Source organism: Heteronotia binoei, chromosome 17 (genome assembly GCF_032191835.1).
Source record: "Heteronotia binoei isolate CCM8104 ecotype False Entrance Well chromosome 17, APGP_CSIRO_Hbin_v1, whole genome shotgun sequence".
Taxonomy (NCBI): domain Eukaryota; kingdom Metazoa; phylum Chordata; class Lepidosauria; order Squamata; family Gekkonidae; genus Heteronotia; species Heteronotia binoei.
Window position 1 is genome coordinate 1,478,678 of NC_083239.1, and position 19,374 is coordinate 1,498,051.

The 19,374-nt window shown below is 44.0% G+C and overlaps 1 protein-coding gene across 1 annotated transcript in view; it reads right to left on the reverse strand.

Annotated features, from left to right (window-relative positions):
* CDC123 (cell division cycle 123) overlaps positions 1-19,374 on the reverse strand; it is a 44,176-nt gene that overhangs the window by 21,261 nt on the left and 3,541 nt on the right. The window contains exons 2-6 of the mRNA XM_060258321.1: positions 18,915-18,986; positions 14,575-14,635; positions 13,532-13,564; positions 11,182-11,277; positions 7,567-7,673 (exon numbers count right to left, since the gene is read on the reverse strand). Coding sequence (XP_060114304.1) covers positions 7,567-7,673; positions 11,182-11,277; positions 13,532-13,564; positions 14,575-14,635; positions 18,915-18,986 — 369 coding nt within the window. The remainder of the gene's footprint in view (positions 1-7,566; positions 7,674-11,181; positions 11,278-13,531; positions 13,565-14,574; positions 14,636-18,914; positions 18,987-19,374) is intronic.

Below are 19,374 nucleotides of genomic sequence, written 5' to 3' on the forward strand. Positions count from 1 at the left end.
TTCATTCGCGATACGGCTTGCAAAAGGCTGTCCATTTAAATGCCTCCCCCCCCTCCCGTATTGGAAACAATCATAGAGTTGGAAGGGACCTCCAGGGTCATCTAGTCCAACCCCCTACACAATGCAGAAAATTCACAAATACCTCCTCCGAAATTCACAGAATCAACACTGCTGTCAGATGGCCATTTAGCCTCTGTTTAAAAACCTCCAAAGAAGGAGAGCCCCCCCCCCCCCAAGGAAGCCTGTTCTACTGAGGAACCACCCAAACTGTCAGGAAGTTATACCTAATGTTTAGCTGAAAACTCTTCCGATTTAATTTCAATATATTGGTTCTGGTCTGACCTTCTAGGGCAACAGAAAACAACTCCACACACCATCCTCTATATGACAGCCCTTCAAGTACTTGAAGATGGTGATCATATCACCTTTCAGCCGCTTCCTCTCCAAGCTAAACATCCCCAGCTCCTTCAGCCTTTCCTCATAGGACTTGGTTTCCAGACCCCTCACCATCTTCATTGCCCTCCTCTGGACCCATTCCAGCTTGTCTATATCCTTCTTAAATTGTGGTGCCCAAAACTGAACGCAATACTCTAGGCGAGGTCTAACCAGAGCAGAGTGCAGCGATATCATCCCTCTGCATGATCTGGACACTACTGTTGATACACTACGGTTTAAAAGACTGCACCTTGCTGGAGGAACGTGCTAAAGGGCTCTTGGCCTGTGGCACTTAGCCTAGGGGCTCTGTAAGAAGCCCAGGAAGAACCAGGAAGGGGGGGCCCAAGCCTCCTTGTGTTCCGAATAAGGTAAGTAGACTTTCCAGAAGGAGAGCGACATAAACACAAAAGGATTTAAAGGGAGGACTATATATTTAAAAAGCTATCATGAAGGTAGAATGCCAGCAGGGGGGTGGGGGCTTTCCAGTGTTTTGCACTGAGTGTCATATGTATGACTATCTGCCCACTGGACAGAAGTCTTGGGTGTGTGCTCGAAGCAAGGAGCTCCTGGTCCTCAGGGAACAAGTTCGCACCCTTGAGGCCAAGGTGGCAGCCTGAAGAAGCAAAGACAGTCAGATAGGCACTTGGAGAAGACTCTCGGGAATCTGTTGGATGAGCTCACTCCGAACATGACAGCCCCGCTGCTGCCAGTGAACATGAGGGTCAAGAGGGAAAAGGGCACCGTGCTGAGGATAAGGGAATGCGCCCTCAGAAGGGACCTCTTCCTCAGTTCGTGAGCGGGTATCCTTTCGCGCCAAGAAACCATCCCTGGGCGGGGGGGGGGGGGGGGGGGGCTTGGTAGTTGGTGATTCGATCCTTAGGCAAGTAGATAGCTGAGTGGCAAAACCATGTACTGCCCGTATAGTGACTTGCCTGCCTGGTGCAAAGCTAGCGGACATTACGACTGTTGTAGATAGGCTGACAGACAGTGCTGGGGAGCAGCCAGTGGTCGTGGTGCATGTTGGGACCAACGATGTGGAGAAATGCCGTCTTGAGGTCCTGGAAGAACAATTTAGGCTGCTAGGCAGGAGACTCAAGACCTCCAAGGTAGCCTTCTCAGAAGTGCTACATGTTCCACGCGCAGGGCTGGAAGACAGGCACAAATTAGAAGTCTCAATGTGTGGATGAGACAATGGTGTAGGGAGGAAGGGTTTAAGTTTGTTAGGCACTGGAATGCTTTTTGGAACAAGCGGGAGCTGTACAAAAGAGACGGTCTCCACTTGTCCCCAGAAGGAACCAGGCTGCTGACGCTTAAAATCAAAAAGGTGGCAGAGCAGTTTTTAAGCTGAATCTTGGGGGAAAGCTGACAGGAGATTAAATGTCTCTGGTACGGGAGGACTCATCTCAAAGCGATGAAGGGTTAGCTGTTACTTTTCTTCAGGCAATGAATTAGAATTGTCTACCGAGATGGTGACAAATAGTATGGACTGTCTGCCAAAGTCTCGACGTAGCAGGAGGAAGGTTGCGGGCCTAACTTGCCTGAGAAATTATAGATGTTTGTATACAAATGCTAGAAGTGTCCGAGGTAAAATCGGGGAGTTGGAATGCTTAGTGTTGGGGGAAAACATAGACATTGTGGAAATTTCAGAAACTTGGTGGAATGAGGAAAATCAGTGGGACACAGTGATTCCTGGATATAAATTGTATCAGAAGGATAGGGAGGGAAGGGTTGGAGGTGGGGTGGCTCTGTATGTCAGAGAGGGCATGCAGTCTAGTAAGATGCAGAAGGTAAGAGAATTAGATTCCCTTCTAGAAATGCTTTGGGTTGAAATAGTGGGCCCAAACAGAAATTTAACTCTGGGAGTTTGTTATCGCCCACCAGATCAAAAGATAGAGGATGATTATAAAATGATGAAAGAATTAAAGATAGCAGCTAAACGTAAAAACTGTGTCATGTGATTTTAACTACCCTCAGATTGATTGGGTCAATATGTGTTCTGGTCGGGAGAAACAGATTTAGTTTCTAGACACTTTCAATGACTGTGCTATGGAGCAGATGGTCACAGAACCAAACAGGAGTGGGGCGATCCTGTATTTGGTCCTGAGTAATGCCGAAGACCTGGTGAGAGATGTAAAAGTGATTGCACCACTTGGGAGCAGTGACCATAATGTTATTAAGTTCACCATTTGTATAAATAGGGAGTTGCCCCAAAAGACCAACACAACCACTTTTAACTTTAAAAGAGGCAAATTCTCTGAGATGAGGAGGCATGTGAAGAGGAAACTGAAAGGAAAGGTAAATAGGGAAAAAATCCTTGGTGAAGCTTGGAGGCTATTTAAAACTACAATCCTAGAAGCTCAGATAAAATATATACCACAAGTCAGGAAAGGCACAAATAGGTATAAGAGAAGGCCTGCATGGTTAACAAACAAAGTAATGGAAGTTGTAAAAGGTAAGAAGGATTCCTTTAAGCAGTGGAAAGCTAGTCCAAGTGAGGTTAATAAAAGGGAACACAGGTTGTGGCAAATGAAATGCAAGTCTGTGATCAGGATGGCAAAAAGGGACTATGAGGAGCATATTGCAAAAAACATAAAGATCAACAATAAAAATTTCTTCAAATGTATTAGAAGTAGGAAACCAGCCAGGGAGGCAGTGGGGCCCTTAGATGATGAAAGGGTAAAAGGATACTGAAGGAGGATAGGGAAATGGCTGAGAAGCCGAATGCATTTTTTGCCTCCGTCTTCACTGTGGAAGATGAGAAGTGTTTGTCCTCTCCAGAACTTTCACAATTGTTAATATTGATCAACACCAGTCAAATCAAGAAAAACAACACTCTCATTCAAAGAGGAAAAGGAACAGGCCTTGAGACTTCAACATGAAAACATCTCAAACCAAGTCCTGGTGCTCTCCTAGGAAGCCTTGCTGCAAGCTTCACAAGACCACATAGCTACAGAGACCCTACCTGGCCAGACTGTGACTTCTCTGTTCAGACTCCACTTGGAGCGGAGCCTGGAACAAAAGAAGGGCTCAGCTGAGCTCTGCTGCTTGCCAGAGCAACTTATCTGACGGCAGAATCCAGGCCAGTTGGTGTCCATGGTCTGGAAGATCTTTGCCTCTCCTGTAGCCTACTCAACAACGATCCACTGACTGCTCTCATGACTTCTTGTTGCAAGCCACTGTTCTCTTACATTATCTCTCCTCAGGTGTCTAGCCAATCTTGACATGATTCTCCAGGCACCTAGCCAGGTACAATAGGATGTGTCCTTTGTATATTGACTCTGCATAAACAACAACTTTCTACCCGATCAGCATAAGTATGTAACTGCCTGTACCCAGTTCTCCTACAGATAAGTAATTTCCGTATATCTAATAGAGGACTGATAGTTGTGTCCATTCCTCAAGACATTGTAATCCAGCAGCAGTGGAAGTTCAGCCTTTTCTTAACCATTTTAGGCTGAATGACGGTGGGAGGGACGGTGGCTCAGTGGTAGAGCATCTGCTTGGTAAGTAGAAGGTCCCAGGTTCAATCCCTGGCATCTCCAAAAAAGGGTCCAGGCAAATAGGCGTGAAAAACCTCAGCTTGAGACCCTGGAGAGCCGCTGCCAGTCTGAGTAGACAATACTGACTTTGATGGACCAAAGGTCTGGTTCAGTATAAGGCAGCTTCATATGTTCATATGTTTGGGGAGGGACGGTGGCTCAGTGGCAGAGCATCTGCTTGGTAAGCAGAAGGTCCCAGGTTCAATCCCTGGCATCTCCAAAAAAGGGTCCAGGCAAATAGGCGTGAAAAACCTCAGCTTGAGACCCTGGAGAGCCGCTGCCAGTCTGAGTAGACAATACTGACTTTGATTGGCCAAGGGTCTGGTTCAGTACAAGGCAGCTTCATATGTTCATATATTTGGGGAGGGACGGTGGCTCAGTGGCAGAGCATCTGCTTGGTAAGCAGAAGGTCCCAGGTTCAATCCCCGGCATCTTCAACGAAAAAGGGTCCAGGCAAATAGGTGTGAAAAACCTCAGCTTGAGAACCTGGAGGGCCGCTGCCAGTCTGAGTAGACAATACTGACTTTGATGGAAGAAGAAGAAGAAGATATTGGATTTATATCCCGCCCTCCACTCCGAAGAGTCTCAGAGCGGCTCACAATCTCCTTTCCCTTCCTCCCCCACAACAGACACCCTGTGAGGTGGGTGGGGCTGGAGAGGGCTCTCCCAGCAGCTGCCCTTTCAAGGACAACCTCTGCCAGGGCTATGGCTGACCCAAGGCCATTCCAGCAGGTGCAAGTGGAGGAGAGGGGAATCAAACCCTGTTCTCCCAGATAAGGGAGCTCTGGCTGACCCAAGGCCATTCCAGCAGGTGCAAGTGGAGGAGTGGGGAATCAAACCCGGTTCTCCCAGATAAGAGTCCGCACACTTAACCACTACACCAAACTGGCTCTCCACCAGGGACCAAGGGTCTGGTTCAGTATAAGGCAGCTTCATATGTTCATATATATGTTCATATGAAAAGAAATATTGCAATTTATTTATGCAGTTCGGGAACCTAAAATAATTATTGTAATCATATTTCCATTTCCATTGCAATTTTTGAGCTGTTATGAAATTTTCCCTGTGCATTGTTTCTTTCCCCCCTCAAAGTATAAACCTATTCACGCAACAAAATAATGTACTCAATTTCCATTTGTTCGGCACTTTATTCCTGCATGACAATTATATTTCTCATTTTCTCTTGCTGGGGGTGATGAAACTTAATTAATGCCTTAATAAATGAAGACAGTTTTGGAATTCATTGGGTCTACTCAATCCAGCTATAAATGGGTCTATTCATGCAAAGTTAAGAATACAACGAAGAGACACAATGTGACTCCCAGTAAATTCTTTAAATGCCTTGTATTTTCCCCAGTGACTCAAGAGGTAAGCTTTGCAGAATGGAATACAAATATTTGCTCTGAAGTATAACAGTGCCTCAGGGAAAACGAACTGGCCTGGATTCTGCCACCTGAGATAATTCTGGAGGAATAACATCTACTTGGACTTGCGTATTGCATTTTAGGGAGATCCTTTATGGCCTGCTCCATGGCAGAAGGGCTGGGGCACTTCAGGAACAAGCTTTCTGGGAGGAACAGAAGAGCTTTTCAAATATGTTGCAGCACAACACTATGCAGAGTGACTCCAGTTTTAGCCCAAGTGATTTCAGCGTATTTAGGCTTGAGCAACATTGTGCAGCAAAGCTCTTATAGCCCAGCATCTTACGTGTGGTTTTGTTTACTCTGTGTGACTCTACATTTGAGACAGCCTCTAAGTCCATTAAACCTCCACATTCAGATTTACCTAAATAATCAGGCTGTCTTTGGCTACGTGTGTACTAAATGTCAGCAGAATAAAATGGAGGTCGCTAAATGACTGAGTGTATCAGCCATGTACCTGCTTTGAAGGAAATGTGCACATTTTCCAGGTAATTAAGGAGCTTTACATGACATATACACAAGAGCCAAATTTTCTAGATCTCATGAAATTTCTCCAACCATTCTGGATCATAAGAGTCAGAAAGATCTCAATTACTAAATAGATACAGAAAAACTCTGAATTCCAAAAATGGACACTGTTGCTGCATGGGGGGCAGGAAAACATGAAAATGAAAACTGCTACGCAAGGCCAAACCAAAGGTATCCTGTGTCCAAAAATGGAAGAAAAAACCCTCTATGAAGCTCACTAGCAGGGCACGAATGACAGAAACCTCCCCTATTATGTTTCTAGCACTCGGCATTCAGAAAAATGGAACGTGCAGGGTCTACTTAGTGTCAAGCATGGTAAAATTCCTTTGTTAATTAATTGTTTTATGGTCCTGCCTAACCTGGTCTGTGAAATATCATGGAGGACCTAACTTGGTTAATTTGTTATTCTTTCCCTTTCCCCCTCCTTGCTTTATGGCTGGAAATTAGGAGTAGTGAGAAACAAACCAAGTAATCAGCACCTTCCCATACATTCCGTTAAGGGAGTAAGAGACACCTGGGAAAGCAAGGACACAGCCCTGATAACACTATGGGAATGTAGACAGTTATGATAGTTTATGTGTGAATGCTACCCCGCAACCCCATCCCTTGGAATCCCTTTGAAGTAGGCCTTAAAAGTACTGTATCAATGTATGGTTGGCATTACTCTCAAGAACCTGTTACCAAAGTATCGGTCTATCAATAAACGTAGTCTTTGTATCAACTTCGACTCGTCATTGAACCCGCATGCTTGACATTTAGCTACTGAGGCTTATTTTGCTCATGGCATGAAATCCTCACTTTGAAGAGTATGTGCATTCAAAGAGTGCACAGGTATATCAGCCAATATGTATTGGCAGAAGCCATCGTATAGCCATTAATGGGCACATCTTCCCTAAAATGATGGTTATCGCCAGGGCTTTTTTTGTAGCAGGAACTCCTTTGCATTTTAGGCCACACACCCCTGATGTAGAAGAAGAAGATATTGGATTTATATCCCGCCCTCCACTCTGAAGAGTCTCAGAGCGGCTCACAATCTCCTTTACCTTTCTCCCCCACAACAGACACCCTGTGAGGTGGGTGGGGCTGGAGAGGGCTCTCACAGCAGCTGCCCTTTCAAGGACAACCTCTCCCAGAGCTATGGCTGACCCAAGGTCATGCTAGCAGGTGCAAGTGGAGGAGTGGGGAATCAAACCCAGTTCTCCCAGATAAGAGTCCGCACACTTAACCACTACACCAAACTTGCTCTCCAAACTAGCCAAACCTCCAAGAGCTTACAGTAGGTGCTACTGTAAAGGAGTTCCTGCTAAACACCCCCCCTCTGGTTATTGCCAGTCAGCACTGGAGACAGCAAAGCTTAAGAAGTTTAGAAGAAAATAGATGCAGCTGAGGAAGCAAAATTGCAGCAAGATTAAACAAGAGAATATTATCATTGGCAAAAAACTCTCTCAGCTGATTAACAGTAGCATCCAGTTTGAACAGAAGCCAAAGATCCACATGTTCAAAACTGGCAGTGATTGAAAAATGCTGAAAACTATAAGCAAGAGCACACCACACCCTGAGATCCTTCATAATATTTTCCATAATAATTTGAAAAAAAGTGCCAGCCCTTCAGAAATCAGATAATCCAATACAATTATACTCACGGTTGAGTGAAATCTCGAGTAATGAAGTCTGAACTTTTGAAAAGAAGGAAGATGTCACTGAGGCATTTACACTTCAAGGAGCTATTCATCGCTATCCAGTAGGCATCCTAAAGGACGGAGGTTTATCTTAACCATATGAGAAAGTAACTTCCATGCAGACATCACAGAGCTGAGAGCCACTGGGAAGCCAGTGGGGACAGCGCATTTGATCTGAACAGATGAAGCCTGGGTTTAAAAGTCCTGCTTGGCACCGAAGTGACTGGGTACCTTGGACAAATGCATGTTTCTTAGCCTAACACAGAGGAACACTGTTTTATCCTTATGAAATGGGATGGCTCTATGTAGTACATCTTAAATTTCCTGGAGAAATACAAATGCGATCAATACATGCTATCAAAAAATTCTGTTAGGGAGGCTGGACTGCAACTCCATCAAAGTTTGCCACCTCCCCCTTCACAAACTTCTCTTAGGCATTACTGGGAATGAACTATTAATGGAAATGCAACTTGACAGCTTTTCATACTAAATAAAAGCCATCTTTATCGCTTTACAAGCCCCTGAGTGAAACATAGCAAGCCTTCAGTTAATACTTCTACAGCCCAATCTGATATATGCTTATGAGCAAGCAAGTTCAGAGGGCATTCTTCCATGTAAGCTGGAACAGCCTGCAGCCTTAACACTAAAGGCACTGCACAACTTATTTACTGCTTAAGGCTGCACATCTCTGCCAACCTTGCTATATTTTAAAACTGTACACATCTATGTATTTTGCTGTATCCAACAACAGCTGGAGGCTGAGATGGGCCAGGAAATCAAAATTCATATTTCTGGACAATTCTACTACACAGCTTATGTAGTGCAGTAGCCATGCAAAAATGTTTTCTGATGTTAACAAGGGTCAAGTTTTGGCCTGCTTTTTCAAAAAGAATTTTAAGTTGTGTTTCTTTACAGAGTTGTGCTCAGTGTACAAGAACGTGGCTGCTTGCAGTGATAAAGAACACCGGCAAGGTCCTTGTAGGAGTATACTAGTTAGATTTTCTTATAATTGGCTTGTTAAGTGTTTCTGCCCAATCACCACCATGTGAACTTAATTATCGCTGAAACTGCAGATCAGCCCTAATTGGTTACCTCAGGAGGGTCCTTGAGGCATAAAAATAACTATACCTGTGTAACACTTTGCCTAGCGTGGAGACTAGAACCTAGAAGCAGGGTCTGAGTCTTACGATCTGGAGATAAGACTCTCTCCTGAGGCTGTCATGCTGGAAAACTTCCTGACTTGATTCCTTTGTGCAACTACCTGATTCCATCTGGACACTGGACTCTGCCTGATGGTGATATCTGGAAGACTAAGCTGCACTAAGTTAGCTAAGTTATAATTTACAATGTCTTTGTTTTTTATGGCTCACTTATCAAGTGCTATTGTTATGCTTATTCTTTAAAAATAAACTTTCTTTAAGTTTACCTTTTGTTGCTTGCTTTTGAAGTCACAGCAACTTTGCCAAAGCTTACCCATTAGCCTCGGAGTGCCTACTACCATTTCTTTAAAAAAAAACCCAGCTTACTTTGGGAACCCCTTGCTGCAAGAGAGTGCCTTGGTTTTCCCTAGTGTGTCTCAATGAGGCAGAGGTTTGATTGGGGGCCTCTGTGCTAGAGATTAACCCAGTGCGGTGGCAGCCTGCCCTCCTGGTGTTTCTAGGGTGAAATACCAGGCTTTGTTTCTGTTTGTGCTCTCAGTTAACAGCTCTGCCGGCAAAACTCAGCGGGAAGGTTGGCAAACTCTGTTACAGCTTATTTTTTAAATTTAATATTCAAAACTGCTAGTGAGAGAACACTGGGCTCCCCTGGCTAGGCCAAATGTGCAAAGCTGTCCCAAGGAGAAATAAACTTTTGCTCTACTTAAGAACATAAGAAAAGCCACGTTGGATCAGGCCAATGGCCCATCCAGTCCAACACTCTGTGTCACATAAGAACATCAGAGAAGCCATGCTGGATCAGGCCAATGGCCCCTCCAGTCCAACACTCTGTGTCACATAAGAGAAGCCCTGTTGGATCAGGCCAATGGCCCATCCAGTCCAACACTCTGTGTCACATAAGAACATCAGAGAAGCCATGCTGGATCAGGCCAATGGCCCCTCCAGTCCAACACTCTGTGTCACATAAGAGAAGCCCTGTTGGATCAGGCCAATGGCCCATCCAGTCCAACACTCTGTGTCACATTAGAACATAAGAGAAGCCCTGTTGGATCAGGCCAATGGCCCATCCAGTCCAACACTCTGTGTCACATAAGAACATAAGAGAAGCCCTGTTGGATCAGGCCAGTGGCCCCTCCAGTCCAACACTCTGTGTCACATAAGAACATCAGAGAAGCCATGTTGGATCAGACCAATGGCCCCTCCAGTCCAACACTCTGTGTCACATAAGAACATCAGAGAAGCCATGTTGGATCAGACCAATGGCCCATCCAGTCCAACACTCTGTGTCACATAAGAACATAAAAGAAGCCATGCTGAATCAGGGCAATGGCCCATCCAGTCCAACACTCTGTGTCACATAAGAACATAAAAGAAGCCATGTTGGATCAGGCCAGTGGCCCATCCAGTCCAACACTCTGTGTCACATAAGAACATAAGAGAAGCCATGTTGGATCAGGCCAATGGCCCATCCAGTCCAACACTCTGTGTCACATAAGAACATAAAAGAAGCCATGTTGAATCAGGGCAATGGCCATCCAGTCCAACACTCTGTGTCACATAAGAACATAAAAGAAGTCATGTTGGATCAGACCAATGGTCCATCCAGTCCAACACTCCGTGTCACATAAGAACATAAGAGAAGCCCTGTTGGATCAGGCCAATGGCCCATCCAGTCCAACACTCTGTGTCACACAGTGTCCAAAAAAAATTTATATATATATATATATACACACACACACACACACACACACACTGTGGCTAATAGCCACTGATGGACCTCTGCTCCATATTTTTATCTAAACCCCTCTTGAAGGTGGCCATGCTTGTGGCTGCCACCACCTCCTGTGGCAGTGAATTCAGTGTTAATCACCCTTTGGGTGAAGAAGTACTTCCTTTTATCTGTTTTAACCTGTCTGCTCAGCAATTTCATCGAATGCCCACGAGTTCTTGTATTGTGAGAAAGGGAGAAAAGTACTTCTTTCTCTACTTTCTCCATCTCATGCATTATCTTGTAAACCTCTATCATGTCACCCCGCAGTCGACGTTTCTCCAAGCTAAAGAGTCTCAAGCGTTTCAACCTTTCTTCATAGGGAAAGTGCTCCAGCCCTTTATTCATTCTAGTTGCCCTTTTCTGCACTTTCTCCAATGCTATAATATCCTTTTTGAGGTGCGGCGACCAGAACTGCACACAGTACTCCAAATGAGACCGCACCATTGATTTATACAGGGGCATTATGATACTGGCTGATTTGTTTTCAGTTCCCTTCCTAATAATTTCCAGCATGGCGTTGGCCTTTTTTATTGCTCTTACTTACTCTTTGCAGCACCATGGTTCCCTTTTTGTATTCCAGACAGCTCAGAGCATTACTGATTTAAAAAAAAAAAGAAGAAGCTGACAGTGGGGTTTAATTCATGTTCTCACCCTTGGAGCACTCCAGTTGAGCTTGGGGAAAACACTGCCTCCCAGGGCACTGATGGCTTCTTGAACTTCCAGTGCAAACTCAGGGAATTCTGGGGCCTGGAGATTGCAGAAACAAGGCACAAAGCAGTTATAGGCAAGACTTACAGGTGAGGTCATCACAGAAAAGCCAGCACTTTAAACAACTGTTGCAACCATTGCAATTCACTTTCAGAAATCTAGTCTTAAGAAACAACTCCAAAATTTGAATATTTTTCCTCTTGCAGGCCTTCAGTTTCAATTGACCTGGCCCCTGCCCGGATTTGGATTTTGAAAGTCCTGAGCAACCAAAATATTTCTGCATTTCATAACTTCAATGCCAGTAGCTCACGAAGTAGAATTTTTGCTCACAAGACTCTACAGCTTAGAGGGAGTATTAGTTATGAGAGCATTCTTCTTAACTCTGCACAAAGGGCCCAAAGACACTTCCAACCATTGTAAGTGAAGGAACTTGTCAATGATGTTGTGACAACATGGCTGTTTAATTAAGCACCTCCAAAACAATTATACTTATGTTGCATTGGTTTGCCAATATTCACCTTCAGAAATGGCACTTTAGGCACACTTAAACAGTTAAATGGTGTTCAGATTTATTTGAACAAACTGGCATGGAAGAGAATCGATATTCACATGGAGTTTAAGATTTGGAATGGGTAGATAGAAAGTTAAATATATTTACAGAACTGCATCTTATGGCGCTGATGTTTAAATAATAATAATAATATAATAAACTTTTATTTATATCCCGCCCTCCCCGCCGAGGCAGGCTCAGGGCGGCTCACAAGACATGGAGTGTACCATGATTATAATAAATACAGTTATACAATAAAATACAAATAAAACACATTTAGATAAATAAATTAATTAAAACCACTACAAATTAAAGCTGCTATAGTACAGTGTGTGTGTGTGTGTGTATATATATATATATCAAGATGGCTAGATGTCACTTCAGGATTCCATCTTATAGGCCAGTTGAAAAAGGACAGTTTTACAAGCCCTGCAGAACTGATTGAGGTCCCGCAGGGCTCACACCTCCTCTGGTAGTTGATTCCACCAATGGGGAGCCATTATTGAGAAGACATGCTCCCTCGTTGTTTTAAGTTTGGCCTGCCTTGGTCCAGGGATTTTTAAAAGATTTTGAGAACTAGATCTCAGTGCTCTCTGGGGGATATATGGAAAGAGGCGGTCCCTAAGGTAGGCAGGTCCTCGGCCATATAGGGCTTTAAAGGTAATAACCAGCACCTTGTAACGAACTCAGAATACAATTGGCAGCCAGTGCAGCTCCCTCAGCCTAGGCTGTACATGTTCCCACCGAGGTAGTCCCACTAGCAGCCTGGCTGCCGCATTCTGCACTAGCTGCAGTTTCTGAGTTCGGTACAGGGGCAGCCTTTTGAGACTTAAGGCTGTTTTACTTTCACTGAAAGTATTCCAGATATTCCAGTGCTTTTGCTTAGATAGTTCTTGATTGCCTTATGTTTCCTTTTGAATTGTTCATCATACAAACTCGAGAATGTACTCAGTTTTATCCTTTTGGCTTTAATACTAGGGTTTTCCTACTAGACCCTTTTCTCTGGCAAGACCATTATTATCTTCTTCTTAAGATCAATAACTCTATCTTTTGGTGTGCTTAGGGCCTTTCAGTGCCAAATCCTTATCTTCCAGATTTACAGTCTCTTCAAATTGGATATTAAGCTTATAAATGGAGAACTAATTTCCTTCTCAAATTGTGTTTCTTTGTTTTACACACAGAGACTGATTAAACTATTTGAACAGTCTCCTCCAGAATCCACCCTTTTTCCAGAGCCACACCTCATTGGCTCTGAAAGAGACTCCACTTTTCAGAGAGTCTCCACTCACACCAGAGAGTCTCCCAGGTCACCACTCTCTTCTCCAACCAACTCTCCAACTGCCTAATAATCACACTTCCCTCTATAGTTAACTGCAAACCTTCAATAAGAACAAGTTCCATGAGCTGTCAATCACTTCAGCTAGCTTACTCTCTCCCAAACATCACTGTCTATAGGCATACATCTGCTCGCTGTCCATCACAGACATACTCTCCAGTTTGATTAAAGACACTATATCCACTTCATTTTTAAAAAATTGTTCGTGAACTAGCATGACAAGCTATTGTCTTTTGCAGGAACAAGTGGGCTTCTGTTTCAGTTTTTTACAAAGAGATCATTTCTGCTACAGCTGTGTCAGAACCAACAGTGAATAAAATAAATCCTTCAGACTATTAACTTTCTCTTTAATTCAGCTGTATTTCACATCCACAATTCCCAGAAATAAAAATTGCATAGAGTTCTACCTTGAGGGTTGTGGTGTTCTCATCATCAGACCACTGAAGGAGGAAGACAAAAAAGTGAGTGTTATTTCCCCTTCCATAAAAGTAAGCTCTACCATGTTTCTGCTATGTCATGATAGCCCCTTTCTTCAGGCTAGGGGAGTGGGGGTGGAGGGGGAGGATAAACCACTCAAGTGCCAGAGCCTCCTGACAGTGATAATCTGAGACAATCTTGACAGACATACCTTCCAACACAGAAAAATAAACAGACCCATAAAGCCGTAAGTGCTCCCTTTCCACAGTGGCCACTTCTGGGGCCAGCAAGAGCATCTGCTGGCTCAGTAGAGGCCCATTTCCAATGTCTTACCAAGCAGGTCGAAGGGTCACAAAAAAGAGGCATGAGGACCACACATGACTTACAGGGTTAAACAAAATCCACTCCCCCAAGGCCATCGTACTGGAAGATGCCCACTTCCCTCACTGATGGACCTAAAGAGTGCCTGCTTCTTGTATCAGTGATTGCTCCAGCTGAGCGAGACCACCAACTCTCTGAGCCGGACAAAACAAAGCAAAGAAAGGGCCAACAATTCAGCCCTTGGAGGAAAGCTTTGAAGGGGCTACAAGACAGTTATTTATTTTTATTTATTACATTAGATTTACATCCCACCCATTCTGCGAAGACTCAAGGCGGCTAACAACATAAAATAAATAGAGGCAACGTTAGTAAACAGTATTAAAACCGTAACAATAAAACAATCAAATAAAATCACAATTACTGGGAGGGCTACCAGTTTACAATCAGGAAGCTACCTGCCTTCTATTGCAGCAAGCAGGGTTACAGGTGCCTAAAATGAGGTTTAAAAAAAAAAAAAAGGAATTTAAAAAGCCACTATTGCCAAATTTCCCAGATTTAAAGGCTGCAGCTTACATTGGGGGAGAAAGAAAAATATCAATAAGATATCAATCATATAAGACGAACACTTGTCGAGGATGCTTTAGCTTGATCCTGCACTGAGCAGGGGGTTGGACTAGATGTCCTGTCTGGCCCCTTCCGACTCTGTACAAACCTGAACTTCCTCTGCCTCGTCACCATCGCCGACGTCTTGGGAACATATTGGGAGGTCACCCCTAAAAAACAGAAGTGAAACAACAGAAACTGTTATCTTGAGCAACATGAGTGAAAGGAACGCATTTGTCCCCTTCGCTTGAGAAAGACAAGAGAACTTTCATTCCTTTGGATAGTGTGGAGCAAGAAATTGATTCTATGAATGCACTGAGAAACACTTTGGCTGGGACACTTCTCCTCATCGCTCAGACTCAGACAGAAAATGGGCACGTTTCTGCTTTCCCCAGATACAACCATACAAATCAATATATAAAACTTTAAAACTATTATCACTGAGACATTATTCACCAGCATGAATATTTGATCTATAGGCTGCTGAGACATTGCAAACTGTCTGGGGTGAGGCTTGGTACAATCTTGAAGCCCTACAGTTAATGCTCTCTATTAGCCAGTGAGCCAGTTTGGTGTAGTGGTTAAGTGTGAGGACTCTTATCTGGGAGAACCGGGTTTGATTCCCCACTCCTCCACTTGCACCGGCTGGAATGGCCTTGGGTCAGCCAGAGCTCTTTTATCTGGGAGAACCGGGTTTGATTCCCCACTCCTCCACTTGTAGCTGCCAGAATGGCCTTGGGTCAGCCATAGCTCTGGAAGAGGTTGTCCTTGAAAGGGCAGCTGCTGTGAGAGCCCTCTCAGCCCCACCCACCTCACAGGGTGTCTGTTGTGGGGGAGGAAGGGAAAGGAGATTGTGAGCCGCTCTGAGACTCTTCGGAGTGGAGGGCGGGATATAAATCCAATATCTTCATCTACCTCACAGGGTGTCTGTTGTGGGGGAGGAAGGGAAAGGAGATTGTGAGCCGCTCTGAGACTCTTCAGAGTGGAGGGCGGGATATAAATCCAATATCTTCTTCTTCTTCTTAATGCTGCCTCTGGAGAGAGGCAAGGAGAAGCACCAAAAGCAGCTCGAACACAGTGGCAAAAGCAACAGATATGCTCAAAAGGAAGCAGTCCTAGCAGTGTATGGTTGTTCAGGCAATTTGACAGCTTCTGGCCCGGAATCTTATGGTTCTGAGAGGGTGACATCAAAGAGAATCATCTCTTTGCATAGCTTCTTAGGGGACCAGCAAGGGAATTAGTCATTTTATTGAGGATTCTTGAGTGAGTCTTGGCATTTAGGGATTGTGGAGACTAATTCTGTTGCTCAGCAAAGGAGAAATTATGACAGGGAAATAGGAACAAGCCAGTTAACTGGAAGATGAGTCAGACTGTCCCTCTCCTAATCTTTTGAATTTTGATAGTTAGGATCTGCCTTGTTACTGTCCATGGGGTTTTCTTGGCAAGGATACTGGTTTGGGTTGCCATTTCCTTCTCCAGTGGATCGCATTTTCTCTGGGTTCTCAGCTGTGGCCTGTCCATCTTGGGTGGCCCTGCATGGCATAGCCCACAGACTCACTGAACCGCACAAGCCCTCTCGCCACGTCAAGGCAGCAAGACTGTTCCCTAGAAGGTCAGATGTTGAAGCTCAAATACTTTGGCCACCAAATGAGAAGGGAGCGCTCACTGAAGAAGATCCTGATGCTGGGAAAGACAGAAGGCAAAAGAAGAAGGGGACGGCAAAAGATGAGATGGCTGGACAGCGTTACTGATGTAACAAACATGAATTTGAGCAGACTTCAGAGGATGGCATGACTTTGTCCATGGGCTTGTAAAGAGTCGGACTCGACGGTGCGACTGAACAACAACAATCTGCCTTGACCAGGCCTAAATATGCTACTATTAAAAATACAAGGGAGGTTAAGCCCAAAACAACAATTTTCCAAGCTTCCTCTCCAAGACTGAAATCAACTTTGCCTGTTTCACCAAGACCCAGTTGCACAACAGAGAAGGACTTGTCAAATCCCTAACAGTTCAATGATCAACAACAGTCCATTATAAGAATAGGTGTTTATTGATACATGACAGGTCAAAGCAAGATGGTCCTTGAGAAAACTGGCTATGGCAGGCAACTGCCTTCTACTTATAGTTCAGACTTAGACCGTTACACACTCAAACCTAAGGCGTGAAGCGAGCAATCTTCCCCCATAGTTCTTTCCCAGGCCCCTTGTAGGTGTGAGCATAATCAGACAGAGATGACCTTGGCCATCCCTGAGACTAGGCAGAAGGAACGCTTCACTTGTTACATAGAGATAGCAGCAGTGCAAAGCAGAGACAGTGGAAAGTGACAGAACTCCCCGGCTAATAGCAAGAGTCTCTCTTGACAGGACTAAGACCCCTTCCTGAAGGGTCCTCCAACATTGTAAGGGCTGATGGTCTATCATGATTACATTATTCTGTGCAGGTGTATTGTCCTAATGCAGAGTGTCTGAATCTGCTGTTGGACATAGGACAGATTAGGATGCTCTTGATGTACTGTCCACTCTGATGCACAGGCTTCCTACCAGAGATACCTGAGTGGTGATGTTGATTTTGAAATCCTGAGATGAATATTGTTTGGGTTCCTTAACATCCATGCCAAGGGTCCCTCGAAACAGACAAATGTTTGGACTGTAAAGCCACCATGGCATCTACGCAGCTGTCCCAGAACATTCTGTGGTCCACAGAGAAAGAGTTGTCCATACTCTGCATTTTGCCAATTTTAAAGTGAAAAAGTTTCAATCAATACTGTTATCATTTGGTACAGTTTAGATTTATAGGACCTTGGAAATGAAAAACTGAGGACTCATTGCAGATAGGACAAGGACTTTTATTTTGGGAAAAGAGATGCTGGAATTCTCAGGAGAGAAATGAAGGAGAAAAACACCGGTGCCCTTCATGAACCGTTAAACATTTTCTGAGAATTTTGTTTCCACAAAGAGGTTCCAGAACTCCGTTTTGCTGTGTTCCCTCAGGGAAAAAAGCCCTGGATAGGACCAAGTTGCTATTAGTGCTAATCTTAAGAGCTGGGATATAGTTCACTCTGGATGTGACTGCATTGCCCATTCCCTTTCCAAAGGAACAAGTTCACAGGTTAGATGCTGGATCCAAGTCTCCTGTTTGATATCTGAGTTCCATTTGCAGAATGTAGCACTTTTAACCAAATCCAGCTGGTTGATCAGCTTTAGCTCTTTCCGAAGATCCAACTATAATGATCCATGCTCTCAGCAACTTCAAGATAGATTATCTTAATGTGCTCTACATCAAGCTGCCTCTGAAGATTTTTAAGAAATGTCAATTAGTCCAGAATGCAGCATTTAGACTACTACAGGTATTGACAAAAGAAGAGAAGAAGAGATTTAATTTAATCGGATTTATCCTCCGCCCTTCACAACCCAAAGGAGTCTCTGAGCAGCTTACAATCTCCTTTCCCTTCTCCTCTCCACAAAAGACACCTTGTGAGGTAGGTTGAGCTGAGAGAGTTCTCCCAGAACTGCTCTGGGCAGAGCAACACATTACACCAGTACTTAAAAAACCTTTATTGATTGCCTGTTTCTCACAATGCCCAAATGAATTTGCTGGTTTTAACATGTAAAGCCTGCTACAACCTGGGGACAGAGCGTCTGAAGGAAAACCTATCAGATTGTTACATTCAGCAACTCTGGTGAGTAAAGCTATCTATACCATGGCTCCACGGAGATTACAAAAGTGTGGGCATGCAAACTATTTTAGCTGCTTTGTGAAGGAGTATGTTCACTTTCATTTAGTGGAAGTGCAGCTGCTGGGGGGGGAAAGGCAAAAAAGAGGATGAAGAAATGAAGACTGCATTCATGGGAACTGCACTGCTGTATTTTTATAGAGAATGGGAAAGTCTCCTGGCTCCACCCCCAAAGTCATAGAATCATGGAGTTGGAAGAGACCTCCAGGGTCATCTAGTCCAGTGCAGGAAACTCACAAATACCTCCCCCTAAAGTCCTCAGATATTTTCTGAGTTGGACCTAGCAACCCTAAAAAAACAAACAAATCATGGGAAGGCACTTGGATGTTTTGAAGTAACACTTTGAGCCATTGCTCAACATTGTTTTAAAATTAGAAATTTTAAGTATGAATCAACCTATTCTAATTCTTGCTCGCTAATTATAAGGTAGCATTCTATTCATATTTAACTTTAAAATATCTGTAATGTGATGAAAAGTGCCATCAAGTCACAGCCAACTTATGGCAAACCCATAAAGTTTTCAAGGCAAGAGATGAGGAGAACTGGTTTGCTATTGCCATTGCCTGCCTCTCCATAGCAACCCTGGGCTTCCTCGATGGTCTCCCATCCAAATACTAACGAGGGACAACCCTACTTAGCTTCTGAGATTCTACGATATCAGGTTACTTTGGGTCATCCAAATCAAGTCACCTCTAAAGGAAAGAGATGCTTACCTTCCTGAAACTACCAGAGTCCCATCATCCAGTAGGTAATCTTTCACGTTTTGTGGCAGTGGAAGTATGATGCTGAAAGAATAACAAAACACAACTTGAGGACAACACGAACACAAAAAACATAGCGCAATTCCATGTGATCTCTGCAATTAGTCTTTTCTTCATAACATCATCTTGACTTAAAAGACAAAAAAAGAGAAAAATCTATTTTGGTTCTAAGGATGATAACAAATATGACAACCCACAAACTTAAGAGCATAAGGACATAAGAGAAGCCATGTTGTATCAGGCCAATGGCCAATCCAGTTCAACACTCTGTGTCACACAATGGCCAAAAACCCAGGTGCCATAAGGAGGTCCACCAGCAGGGCCAGAATTCCAGAAGCCCTCCCACAGATGTAGCATTCTATCTATACCTTGTGGCTAATAAACACTGATGGACCTCTGCTCCATGTGTTTA